The sequence below is a fragment of the Mirounga angustirostris genome, unplaced genomic scaffold (assembly GCF_029215605.1).
Source record: "Mirounga angustirostris isolate CCGP_5_RB_7025 unplaced genomic scaffold, mMirAng1.0.hap1 SCAF_8, whole genome shotgun sequence".
NCBI lineage: Eukaryota > Metazoa > Chordata > Mammalia > Carnivora > Phocidae > Mirounga > Mirounga angustirostris.
Window position 1 is genome coordinate 93,573,281 of NW_026991716.1, and position 14,040 is coordinate 93,587,320.

Consider the following 14,040-nt stretch of genomic DNA (forward strand, 5'->3'; position numbering starts at 1 on the left):
TTATTTGTTGTATTTTTTTGAGACAGCTCCTCAAGTTTATCTTCTAATCCTTTTTCTGAAATTGTATTTCTGCTACCATACTTTTTTTTTTTAAGATTTTTTTATTTGGGGGGCGCCTGGGTGGCTCATTCGTTAAACGTCTGCCTTTGGCTCATGAGGGTCATGATCCCAGGGTCCTGGGATCGAGCCCCGCATCAGGCTCCCTGCTCAGCAGGAAGCCTACTTCTCCCTCTCCCACTCCCCCTGCTTATGTTCCCTCTCTTGCTGTGTCTGTCTCTGTCAAATAAATAAATAATACCTTTAAAAAAGGAAAAGATTTTTTTATTTTTAAGTAATCTCTACACTCAACGTGGGGTTTGAACTCATAACCCTGAGATCAAGAGTCACATGCTCTACTGACTGAGCCAGCCAGGTGCCCCCCTGCTACCATATTTTAAATTTCAAAATGTTCTTTTGTTCTTGATGTTCCTTTTTCAAAATTGCATTTTGTTCTTGCTTTACAGTTTTAATAGCTTCTCTTATTTTCCCCAGCATGTTAATTATGTTGATTGCAGTTTTATTTTTAAAAGATTTTCTTTATTTATTTGAGAGAGAGAGTGCATATGCATGAACAAGGGTGGGAGAGGAGCAGAGGGAGAGGGACAAGCAGACTCTGCACTGATTGTGGAGCCCCACGTGGGGCTCGATCCCAGACCCTGAGATCATGACCTGAGCCGAGATCAAGAGGTGGATGCTTAACCAACTGAACCACCCAGGTGCCCCTGTTTCCTCTGAGTTTTTCTCCCTTCTGTACCCTTGTTCTGGTCTCCAGCTTTCATCTTGAATGTTTTCCTTTTCAAGTTTCTATTGATTGTTGTGTGTCAGTTCATTTTAGAATCTTTTCAGATACTAACAAGCCAACTGAAGGCTCTATCCGTAAGAGGTTGGTTGACTGGTGTGCTCTACTGTAAGGTGATCTAATAGGGACCAGTTATTTCTTTAAGAGAAGTCTGCACATAAGTACCTTCAGATTTTTGTTTGTTTGTTTTCCTTTTTTTCTGGAGACTATTCAGTGTCTCTAGAAAAATTCTTCTGATCTCTTGCTTGCTGGGAATGGTCTAGGCTATTATTGTTTGGGGAGCCCATTTAGGAAAGAGGGGGAAGATTACCTAGTTACTAAATGATGTAGGGGATGCAAACTCAAGTTGTGTCCCTTCAGAGCCCTTGCTCTGGGCTTTATGATTCTTGCCTCCTGCATTAAAATGTAACTTGGGCTTCATAGCCTTTTACATCAAATATTTTAACTTATTGTGTACAATAGCCCATTTTAGTCCTGTATCTGACAGTTAGGAACACTCTGTATGTGATGATATTTAATTATTTCCATGTAAGAGATTTATAATTTGTTCTTAATTTGCAGCTTTTTTCAAGGAGCAGACCTCCAAGAGGCCTATATGTTTATGGAGACGTTGGTAAGTATGTTAAAGTAAGTTTCGAGTGGTCTAAACAGGAGGCTCCCAGCTTTCACTCAGGGATATTTCCATTTCCACCCCTCAGTCCATTGCCAGCCAGGGAATAGGATGAAGCAAAGTAAAATGGGGGGGGGGGAGGAGGGCCATTATCTTAGTTTTCTTTTCTTTTTCTTCTCAGGGTGCGACTGTAGTTTAGGATTGGTTAGCATGGTAGGCTGCAGACATTGCTTAGTGTATAAACTGAGTTGATCTCAGGGAAGGTAATCATTTATAAATAGGTTACTAGATAAATAAGAATCTCATTTCTCAAAGCTATTTGACTCAACTAATACTTAAAAAAAATTAGTTGTTCTTTTTTACTTTTAATTTCCGCTTATATTTTTACTCATAATCTAAACCCTTGTCCTCAATTTAGTTACTATTATCTTTCATTGAGTTATTAGTGGATATTCTTAATGAATGAGTGGTTATGTTTCCTTGGTCTCCCACATCCATATATTGGGTACAGTTTTCTTGGAAACTTTATAAGCTGTTGCTTACTTTTTAGATTTTCCTAATCAAAGAATGTCTTGCTTCTTTTCTGACTTCATTCTTGGTGAACTTGTCTGTTTTTTGGCTTCAGTTTCCTTCAAACAAATTCTTCTCTCCTAGTTCTAAACCTCTCCCTATTTACCCACCTTCACCGACGTCATGAAGGTGGCTCTTACTTTATCTGGTCTTATTGCTTATCAATCATTTCTTTTATTGGCTAACTAAAAATGCACATTTACATATAGCAAAATCAGTTTTGCTGCTCAACTGATAAATCTCAGGCTCCCCTATAGCCATAACAGATTTGCGTTATGAGGAAGTAGAGGCAAAGTTTCTTATCTTAGTAAGAATTTTAGGACAAGAAAAATAATAGGAGCCAAATAAGTAGTTATAGTGCTTTAAAGATCCAACTGTTCTTTTCTGGGTCCTCCCTCTTATTTGTTTTTGAATGCCTGTTTTACATTTATAGATTTACATTTATTTATTTAGCAAGTCTAATAAAAAGAATTGGTGAATTCATAAACAAGTGAGTGAGAGAGCTTGCCCCTTAAGATTCTTTATGTTCTTGGAGCTTACAGATTTGAAAACTGTTAAAGAAGCTCAAGCTGTTCTTTTTCTTAGTTCATTGGCTAATTGGTATTTTTGAGAACAGTGCAGGCTTACTTCTTATTTAAAAAGCAATTTATGCCAGGTGTTTGAGCAGTTTTATGTGTCCACACCTTTGGGTACTGCTAGCAGGTCTCATTCTGTTGTCTCTCATTCTTTGCCTCTTTGGAGAACAGTTACTTCCTATACCTTCACTTTCATGTTTAGTCATTGCTAAAATCAATATCTTTGTTTCTCCTGTTACTTCAACCACTTAACCATACATGGAGATGGTTAGTAAAACCCAACTGTTTCCACTTCTGCAAAAGGACTTAAAAAATAATAATAATACCCCAAACCTATAAAAGTTAATGGATTTTAGTTTGGAAAATACAGCCATATGCTAATAAATTGAAGGGAGGTGTGATAAATATAATTCATCTGAGTGCTTGAAAGAATTAGAGAGGATATGGTAACATCTGTGGTTGTTCACAGAGCTGGGTGTGTGGCAACATTTGGTTAAGAACATCTTTATATTGCAGAGAGGGGAAGAGAAAGGAATTCTACAGTAGGAAGGGAAATGAACATTTTTTATGACTGTACTCCGTTTAGTTTAGAATATTTACAAAACAGGACACCTGAGTGGCTCAGTCGGTCAAGTGTCTGCCTTCGGCTCAGGTCATGATCCCAGAGTCCTGGGATTGAGCCCCGCGTTGGGTTCCCTGCTCAGCAGGGAGTCTGCTTCTCCCTCTCCCTCTGCCCCTCCCCTTGATTATGTGCTCTCTCTCTCTCTCTCTGTCAAATAAATAAATAAAATCTTTAAAAAAAATACAAAACAGGTAATAAAGGATAGGTCAGATTCTTATTTTGCATGGAGGGGGGTTGCTATCTGGGAGAATAGCCTCAGAATGCTCTCACAAGCTCTTTTTCGTTACTATTTTCCTTTTTTAGACTTGGGAAACAGGTGTTCAATTTTGAAGAGATTCAGTGGGAAAGATGTCTGTTCCAGAGCACCCCCTTCTGCTCCTTATTCCTGTACTTGCCCTGGGCTCTGACATGAACACTCCATTCTACTTGTGTTGAGATGATTGACTCAGATGGACCCTCAATCCAGGGAACCAGTAGAGTTGATATGTAAACTGGAGACCTTATCATCATGATTCAACCTTGAAATGTTTTCATTAATAAAATGCTTAGCATATCTCATGCAGAAGCCAAATGCTGCAGTAGGAGTGTTTTGTGGCTTCATTCTTACCCGTATAGTTGGCTTCCTCCTTTTTTTTTTTAAAGATTTTATTTATTTGTCAGAGAGGGGGAGAGAGAGAGAGTGTGCACAAGCAGGGGGGGCAGCAGGCAGAGGGAGAAGCAAGCTCCCCGCCGATCAAGGAGCCCGATGCGATGCAGGACTCGATCCCAGGACCCTGGGATCATGACCTGAGCCAAAGGCAGACGCTTAACAGACTGAGCCACCCAGGCTCCCCAGTATAGTTGGCTTTCTTACAACAAGGTTTCAGCTCTTGACTAGCAGCCTGTGGTGGTGATGGCAGGGTTAATGATTCCTCCTGTACATTTGGAGAGGATCAAAGTACATTTTTGTTTATCAGTCCCTTTTCTGCTGCCTCCTGGTTGAATTCTGGGCTTGGATGATGGAGGACAACACTTCCAGCTCCTTCAGCAGGGGGCTTGGCTGTGAAAAGGGCAACACTGGGAGGGGGATGGTCAAGTAGTCATTTTTGGCTTCATAACTATATAGGCTTGAGAGTTAGAAGAGTTTTAGCTTTTATAAATTACTCTTCCTCGTAAAAATCTGCTCTTGAGAAAAACACAAGGTTTTATTTAGGATACTATAGAGACCAAAACAAAATTGTGAAGTAGGTAAAATTTAGTGTTGGTTTCTTCCCCACATTTTTTCAACATCTGTCCTCATTCTTGTGTTCACTTGACAAATTTTATTGAACATTTGCTGTGTGCCAGGCAGTGTGTTGTTTCTGCAGATGTAATGGTGAATAAAAGCAGACACAGCCTTTGCTCACCCAAAGCTTATAGACTCTTGTGATGGCTCTGAAATATTTTTGAACATGACCCACAGTAAAACATATTTTTACATTCTGACCTATGTATGTATGTGTGTGTGCATGTGCACACATGCACACACACACCCCTGAAAAATAGTTTTATGAAAGAAAACTTACTCTGATGTGTGATACATTTGGATATTTTCTATTCTGTTCTAGTCTATGAAAAGATAATTCTGGTTGTAGAGGCAGTTTGAAAAACACTAGTCTAGTGTCTCTAATATCCATTACTACATGTTGGTGTGCTAGGGTTTTTTCCTGCTGTTTCATCTTTTTGGGCATTAGGATTTCTCATGCTGGACCTTCCACAGGACACAGCTTTCTCCTCTACTACTTAAACTGGTTGGACTCATATTATCCCAGGATCTGCCTTCTAGCTAAATATCTGAACTACTTCTAAGCTGTTTCTAATCTAAACTATTCTAAACTACTTGCTAAAATTTTAATGGGTTCCATTGGATGAGTAGGTTACCTCACCAGAACATTTGCATTTAAAAAGAGTCTTCTAGGGGTGCCTGGGTGGCTCAGCTTGTTAAGCGTCTGCTTTTGGCTCAGGTCATGATCTCAGTGTTGTGGGATGGAGCCCCACATCAGGCTCCCTGCTTAGTGGGGAGCCTGCTTCTCTCTCTGCCTCTGCCCCTCCCCACTCGTGCTTGCTCTCTCTCTCTCTCTCAAATAAATAAATAAATAGATTTTAAATTTTAAAAAAATTAAAAAAAAAATAAAAAGAGCTTCTAAGAGTTAGAATTTCACTGGAACTTGATATATGAAATAGAACTGTAGTGATCCAGCTGATCACTTGGTGATTTTGGGCAGAGAAATCTTTTAGCATCTCTGAAATTCCACCATACACAGGGCTCTTGCCCACCATACTAAATCTAATGGTGTTTATCATAGCCACATTGAAAGAATTTTACATTTTTGAAAGACCTTTGTTACCTTTTTCCTCCCTTTTTTGGTAGTGTCATGAACTTAACATTTCCCTCATATTCTCCCTAAGCACTGTTTGGTGTTGAGGAAAGTCAAATATTAATAATTTTGGGGGTATATCTACTAGTCTCTGTTAGAAGTAGGAAAAAAAATTAGATGTTGGTAGAAATAAGATAAAGAATGAATACAAAATAAGTAGAGATTTAAGTATATACCATTTTCACACTCTAAAAATTAACATTATTTGTAATTTCATTAAATACTCAGATTTCTAATTGTCGTAAATGTTTGTTTTCAGTGTGCTATTAATTTTTTTAAAAGATTTTATTCATTTATTTGAGAGAGAGAGAATGAGAAAGAGAGCACATGAAAGGGGAGAGGGTCAGAGGGAGAAGCAGGCTCCCTGCTGAGCAGGGAGCCCAATGCAGGACTCGATCCAGGGACTCGAGGATCATGACCTGAGCCGAAGGCAGTCGCTTAACCAACTGAGCCACCCAGGCGCCCAGTGTGCTATTAATGATTAAGTCTTTAGTCTCTTTGTGTGTGTGGGTGTGTGTATGTGTGTGTATGTGTGACATCATACCACAGAGATGCATCAGCAAAATTCACACTGTTACACACATATATATGTACACATACATATATAAACTAATTTGTCCTGTAGGATTTCCTACAACGTGGGTTTTGCTAATGCATCCCTGTGGTGTAATGGGAGTCTTTCAACTCTGTCTTTTTCAAGATCGTTTTGGCCATTCTATGACCTTTGCATTTCCACATTTTAGAATTGGCTGGTTAATTTCTTTAAAAAAAAATCCTCCTGGGATTTTGATTGGGATTACATTCAATCTATAGATCAATTTGGAAAGAATTCATAACTTAAAATATTGATGTTTTTGATAAATACTGATTTTTTGATAAAAATTGAGTCTTCCAATCTATGGGCATGGTATGTTTCTTCATTTTTAAAGATCTTTAATTTCTCTCAGTGCTGTTTTATAGGTTGTAATGCAGAGTTCTGCCATATTTTTTGATAAATTTATTCCTATGTATTTTATGTTTTCTGATGCCACTGCAAATGGTATTGTGTTTTAAAATTTTAATTTCCAACTGATCGCTGCTAGTGTATAGAATCAATTGATTTTTTTGGTGACCTTGCTACATTCAGTTATAAACTCTAGTGGTTATTTGATAGATTCTTTAGGAATTTTTATGTATACAATCATGCTGTTGCAAATAAAGAATTTTTCCTTTACAATTTGTATGTCTTCTGATTCTTTTTCTTGCCTTATTGCACTAGCTAGGAACTCCAGTATAATGCTGAATAGAAGTAGTGAGAGTGAATGTCCTTGCCTTGTGTGAAATTTTAGGAGAAAAGTGTTCAGTCTTTCACTAATAAGTATGATGTTAATTGTAGGGTATTTTTTTTAATGTATTATTTTTCTTAATGTGGCAAAATATACATAACATAAAATTTACCATTTTAACTACTTTTACTTGTAAAGTTCAGTGGCGGTAAGTACATTGACATTATTTTGCAACCATCACACCATCCATCTCCAGAACATTTTCATCTTCATTTTTAAAGATCTTTAAATCTTTTGCAGCCATTATACCATCCATCTCCAGAACATTTTTCATCTTCCCAAACTGAAACTCTCTACCTATAAACAATAATTCCCCATTCCATATGCCCCTCCGTCCCAGGCCCTGGCAACCACCATTCAATTTTCTGTCCCTGTAAATTTGACTACTCCAGGTATGTCATATATAGTGGAATCATATATTATTTAAATTTTTGTGTCTAACTTATTTCACCTACCATAGTTTTATTCAGGGTTCATTTATGTTGTAGACTGTATCAGAATTCCATTACTTTTTAAGGCGGAATAGTATTCCAGCATATGTGTCCAATTTTTATCTGTTCATCTGTTGATGGATGTTTGGGTTATTTCCATCTTTTGACTGTGGTGAACAATATCTGAATCCCTGCTTTCAGTTCTTTTGTGTATATACCCAGAAGTGGAGTTGGTGGATCATATGGTCACTCTGTGTTTAATTTTTGGAGCAACTTCTATACTGTTTTCCACAGCAGCTGCACTATTTTACATTCCCACCAGCAATGTACAAGGGTCCTCATTTTTCCACATCCTTACCAATATTTGTTATTTTCTTCTTAAAAAAATAATAGCCATCCTAATGGGTGTTGAAGTGGTATCTCATTGTAGTTTTGATTTGCATTTCTCAAATGATTAGTGATGTTGAGCATCTTTTCATTGTATGTTTCTTTTTGTATTTGTCCTTTATGAGTTTGAAAAATATGCTTCTTTTCCTAGTCTGCTGAGAGATTTGGTCATGAATGTATGCTGACTTTTGTCAAACATTTTTTCAAATGTGATGATTATATGGTTTTTATATATTGAATTTTATTTTGATAGGGAGTTAAGTTACTTACATGCCAGCTTGATTCATTTGAAGTATTTTTTTTTTTTTAAGTAGGCTCCATGCTGGGCATGGAGCCCAATCTGGGGCTTGAACTCACGACCCTGAGATCAAGACCTGAGCTGAGATCTAGAGTAGTATGTTTAACGGACTGAACCATCCTGGGGCCCCTGAAGTATTTTTTTAATTGAAATTTTTATTGAGATAATTATAGATTCACACTTGTAAGAAGTAATATGGAGATATCTGTGTACACTTTACTCATTTCCCCCCAAAGGTAACATTTTGCAAAACTATAGTATAAATATCACAAACAGAATGACATTGATATAATTCACTGATCTTATTCAAATTTCTTGTTTTACTTGTACTCATTTCTGTGTCTGTATTTAGTTCTGTACAATTTGTCAACTGTGTAGGTTCATGTATTTACTGCCACAGTCAAGGTACTGAACAGTTCTATCACCACGAGTCCCTTGTGTTCATAATTTTGTAACCGTACCTACTCACCCTCTCTTTCTAAGTCCTGGCAGCCATCAATCTGTTCTCCATTTCTAAAATTCCATCATTTCAAAAATGTTATATAAATGGAAAAGTACATAACCTTTGAGATTGGCTTTCTGCCCCCACCCCAGTGTAATTTCTTAGAGATTCATCCAAGTTGTTGCATGAGTACAGTATCTCTGGAAATTGTTCATTTTACAGTTTCCTGATGGCCATTCTTTGCCTCACATCATGGAGTGTCACCCTACACATGAGCAGCTAGTATTCAGCCAAAGACTTAAGAGTACCCACATGTTAATTTCTGGAGCTCTTTCATAGATAACTTCCTCCTCCCTGGCATTTTGCCGTGCAAATTTCCCTGGCATTGGACTCCCATAATTCTGATCTCTCTTAACGCAACTCAGCCTGCCCTGGGTGTTTTGCCCAGGATTCCTCCTTTCTGTGCAGCAGTCTGGAGGGTGCCTCTAAGCCAAAAGCTGCAGTGATATAGGGCTCATCTTGTTTTTCCCTTCTGTCGGGGATCAGAGTCTTGTATTTTTATTTTCCAGTGTCTGAAAATATTAGTTTCATATATTTCATCCAATTTTCTTTAAAAAAAAATTTTTTTTTTTAAGATTTTATTTATTTATTTGACAGAGAGATAGACAGAAGAGCACAAGCAGAGGGAGTGGCAGAGGGAGAGGGAGAAGCAGGCTCTGCACTGAGCAGGGAACCCGATGCGGGACTCAATTCCAGGACCCCGAGATCATGACCTGAGCCGAAGGCAGATGCTTAACCATCTGAGCCACCCAGGTGCCCCTGTATTTCATCCAATTTTCAAGGTGTTTATGTTGGGATGGCAAATGGCAAATCTGGAACCAGTTACTCTCACATGGTCTCTCAGAAGTTTTCGTTTTCTTGGATTCATCTGGAATTAATTTTGGTGTGAAATGTGAGTAGGAATCTAGTTTTATTTTCTGCAAATGGCTGAGCATTTGTCTTTAACAATTATTTTTTTCATATACACTGTTATTATATATCCTTAGGTCTGCTTAACTGGTTTAGTTGATTTTTTTAAAGAGTCCGGTACCACTCAAATATAATTTTCTAATTTCATGATACATTTTTATTGTATAGTTTCTCTTCTTTTCCTCCTTGTTTCCCCCAACCTCTATTACTTGCTACTTGATCTTGTTTTAGAGTATTTTCGGCACTTTAAAATTTTTTTAATTGTAATTTTTTAAAGATTTTTATGTATTTGTGAGAGAGAGAGAGTGAGCAAGCACAAGCAGGGAGAGGAGCAGGCAGAGGGAGAAGCAGGCTCCCTGCTGAGCAAGGAACCTGATGCGGAATTTGATCCCAGGACTTTGGGATCATGACCGGACTGAAGGCAGACACTTAACCAACTGAGCCACCCAGATGTCCCTTTTTCACACTTTTTAAAGAAATTAGCCACTCAGGAGAATTTTTAAAAGTGTGGGTGTTTTTATTTTATTCAAATATTAAGTACTTTATTTTTTTTCCAGTTAATTGTGGGTCTTAGATATCATGTCATATCAGAACGTATTGATCTACCTCATTCATTTTACTGGGTATATACTATTTTATTATATGAATGTTCCACAATTCACTTAATCAGTTTCCTGTTGATAGACCTTTATTTATTTATTTTTTATCAGGAGACTGACTTTAGGATCATGTTGTCAAGTTATTTCTAAATTGATTTTGATTGGGATTCCACTGAGCTTTGAAATAATTTAGGGAGCAAAAATATCTTTACAGTATTGATTTTGGTTCTGAGTATTTTAAAATACTTGTCTACCTTTTGATTGACATTGCCAAACTGACTTCCAGAAGGGTTGGTTTTATACTATCTCCAGAAGTATATTAGAGTGCTTGTTTTCTACATCTTCACGAACATAAAAATGGTATATCATGGGTGTTTTTCCTTGTATTCCTTTTATTCCTGGTAGAATTAAACTTTTAAAAATATGTTTAAAGCTATTTATATTTTTTGTGTCATTTGAATACTCATTTTTTCTTGTACATTGATCATCTTTTTTTCTTTCCCCTGTTAAATCTGTCCTGTTTAGTATTCTTTCAGTTGTAGTGGAAAAAAAAAAAAAAAGCCAGTTGAATTGGCTGAACCAGGGGAGGAATTTAATGGCTGGTTTAATTATTAAGTTGAATAATGGTCTGATTCAGCTGTGGGTAGATCTATATTTAATGTCTTAAGTGATATTTTTGGGATCTCTCTCCCCTTCCCTCCGTTTCCCTTTTCCTTCATCTTTTGGTTCTGCTTTCCTTTTTGGCTTCATTCTTGTTCATAGTTTTGTAGTTGGCTTCATTCTTGGTCACAATTTTTTGCTGTTATAAAAAATATTTCTGGAATTTTCTAGGTTGCTCCTTTAAAAAGAGAAGAGATGATTCTTATTTTCAGGATCCACATTAACTGCCTCTAGAGAACACTGACCTAACTGGGTCATGTGCTCATTACAGGGCCAACCACAGTGTATATGATAAAGGGGTATTTTGATTGGCTCATCCTGTGATTGATGCCCTCATAGAATCATGCTAAGTAGGGAAGTTTTCAAAAGTAAGAGATTTAGGACAGACCAAAAACAAAAACAAAAACCCCCCAAAACACCACTGTAGTTTCTAAGAGCTCTTCATATTTAAAGATATGTAAGGTTAATCTTTCAGGTTTCATGAAGACAGGGATTTTTGTCTGTTTTGTTTGCTACCAGATCCCGAGCACCCAGAATAGGGCCTCACATGTGTTATTCAGTAACAATATATTGATTAAATAAATAAGGATATTAATTTTATTTATAGTGATTTTGATATTCAGAAGGTTAATTTTTTTAAGGTTTTATTTATTTATTTGAGAGAGAGAGAGTACGCGCACACGCAAGTGAGCATGAGCAGGGGGGTGGGGCAGAGGGAGAGGGAGAAGCAGATCCCTGCTGAGCAGGGAGCCCGATGCGGGACCCGATCCCAGGACCCCAGGATCATGACCTGAGCCGAAGGCAGACACTTAACCTACTGAACCACCCAGGCGCCCTAGAAGGTTAAATTTCAGGTAGCCATTTTTTCCTTTATGATTTTTTTGCTTTTATCTCCAGAAGCTTTTTATATGATGGTCTTGTTATATTTTAAGCCTGTTTTTTAAAGACTCAGCACAAAGATTACATTCAAATATATATTATTCACATTTTTTGTGAGTTCCTGACTTTTTTTTGGATCTACAAGCGTACTGTTTCATGCAGCAGAATTTAAAATTTTATTATTTTGCATAAATGTAATGATTCAAATCTGCTGCTACGCACTGTATCAAGAAATATTATACTAAATATTTTTTGCAAAAAGATTACTTTTAAATCGAATTGGTTTCTTCATTAATGACCAGATGTGTTTGGTGAATTGTATTTTCACATACAAAAAACTTTCTGGTGATTCAGATGGCATGGGCTCAAAGCCATATGGAATGAAGGAAAGCCAAATAGATTTAAGACTTAGATCTCACATCCTGAGCCGCCTATGTATACTCATAGCTCCTGGGAGGAGAGGATGGGCACTGTGGTGGGGTCGTGCCAGAGGAAGTGGTGAGCATGAGGGACAGCACCAGCATGCCCTGGCCTGGCCTGCTGAAGAATGCTGGGTCTGACCTGAGCCTGAGTACTGCCAATGTCCCCAAAGCTCTGGGCTTTCTGCGAGGGAATAAGACTTTCCGTGCATACTTTGTTAAATATGACTCTTCGATTACTAAAGCAATCACAGTGGTTCAAAGTTTCAGTGTTGAAGGGTTAACGGTTTCAATTTCTTCAAGTAGGCCTCATTTTGAAAGATTTATGTTCTCAGCTTTTTAAGACAGTGTTGTATCTTAACACTTTTTTCAAAAGCTAAAACAAAACAAGCAAAGAAAAAAAAAGACAGCAAGAAACAGACTTTTAACTATTGAGAACAAACTGATGGTTATCAGAGGGGAGGTGGCTGGGGGGGAAGGGTGAAATAGATGATGGGGATTAAGGAGCGCACTTACTGTGATGAGCACCACATGTTGTATGGAAGTGTTGAATCACTATATTGTACACCTAAAAAGTAATATTATACGGTGTGTTAACTATACTGCAATTAAAATAAAAAACTTAAAAGAGGATTAACATAAGAATAAAAAAAAACTTAAAAGAAAAAGAGCATAGTATCAACATGTATAAAAAAATACTGTAGGATAGGCAAAGAGAAATAAAGATAAACCTACCAAAAAATTGTTAAAATTGGCAATTCTGCAGTTCTAATGTACATCTATTATTTACTTTCAGCATTTATGTTAGATACTAATCTTTATTTTTTTATTTTTCATCTTTGAATTTCCCTAAGACCACTCCTCTTACTTATGGCCCAATAAATATTTACTTAATTAAGTTATTTTATTCATATTGATGTCTTTTGGAAGAGAAACTGAAGAATGAATAATCTGCAGATCTTACCAGTTTATTTACATAGTTCCCTGTAATGTTAATTAAATGTTGTATTTCCTAATAACAGGATTTTAACAAAAAAGAGCAATATCAACATTTTATTTTTAGCTCATTTAACATACAAAATAAACACTCCTTCCAAAAAAGTAACATAGTCTTAAGCTTTCCAGTAGAAGAGTATGGTTTCATTATCCCAAAGCTAATGAACAATCATGAGAGCGATCAGTACATACTGTTTAATAGTTTTTTTTGTTTTTTTTTTTTTTAAGGTACAGGGAAAACAATGGTGATGGACATGTTTTATACTTATGTGGAGATGAAGAGGAAGAAACGGGTTCATTTTCATGGGTTCATGCTAGATGTTCATGAAAGTAAGTTAAATGGTCTAAAAGAAGGGATTTTTAAGTGGGCAAACACTACAGAATAGTTCTTACCATCTTTTAAAATTCTTAATCTTTTAAAAAATTAGTTTGCTTAAAGTGAGGTTTTATTTGGTTTCACTTGTTTTGTGCTATATTGAAACAACTTGTGATGTAGAGTTGGTCCTAAAGACAAATTCAGTACTTCCCATTAAGAGAAGAGAGGTTACTATATGAAGGTTGGGTATTTCCTCTTTCTACTAAGGATCAATACGAAATGTTAAAAACTCGCTTATTTCAAGAAGTTGTTCTTGACTAGGTCATTTCCTCTGTGTCACCTTAGCAAGTAGGCATTCATGTGCTTGTATGTATGCCTTACTGCTTTGTCAGTGTTCTTAGATTATTTCTGTTGTGCATTATTTGTCTACCAGCTATACCGTAACCTCACCAGGGCAGGAACATTGCATTTTTCTTCTAATACTTCCAACATTCAATACACTTTTAAGGAGTGAAGTGGGATTGCCTAGAGATAAGGGAACATCTGATTATGTATGCTAGACGTAGGGCAGGATCACCTCCTCTGCCCGCATCTCTGAAATCCTCAGCAACAAGATTGATCTGTTGATCCAGCTAGTTACCATCTTGTCATCTAGGCTATCACTTTGTCACCTCTGAAGTGATTGAAGGGTGGGGATGGAATGACTAC

General features: G+C 37.0%; 1 protein-coding gene across 5 annotated transcripts in view; it reads left to right on the forward strand.

Annotated features, from left to right (window-relative positions):
* The window catches only part of AFG1L (AFG1 like ATPase), a 235,383-nt gene that overhangs the window by 74,959 nt on the left and 146,384 nt on the right, over positions 1 to 14,040 (forward strand). For all 5 annotated transcript variants that reach the window (XM_064597957.1, XM_064597959.1, XM_045865273.3 and 2 more), the window contains 2 exons: positions 1,400 to 1,451; positions 13,245 to 13,346. In XM_064597957.1, the coding sequence (XP_064454027.1) occupies positions 1,400 to 1,451; positions 13,245 to 13,346 (154 nt within the window). The remainder of the gene's footprint in view (positions 1 to 1,399; positions 1,452 to 13,244; positions 13,347 to 14,040) is intronic.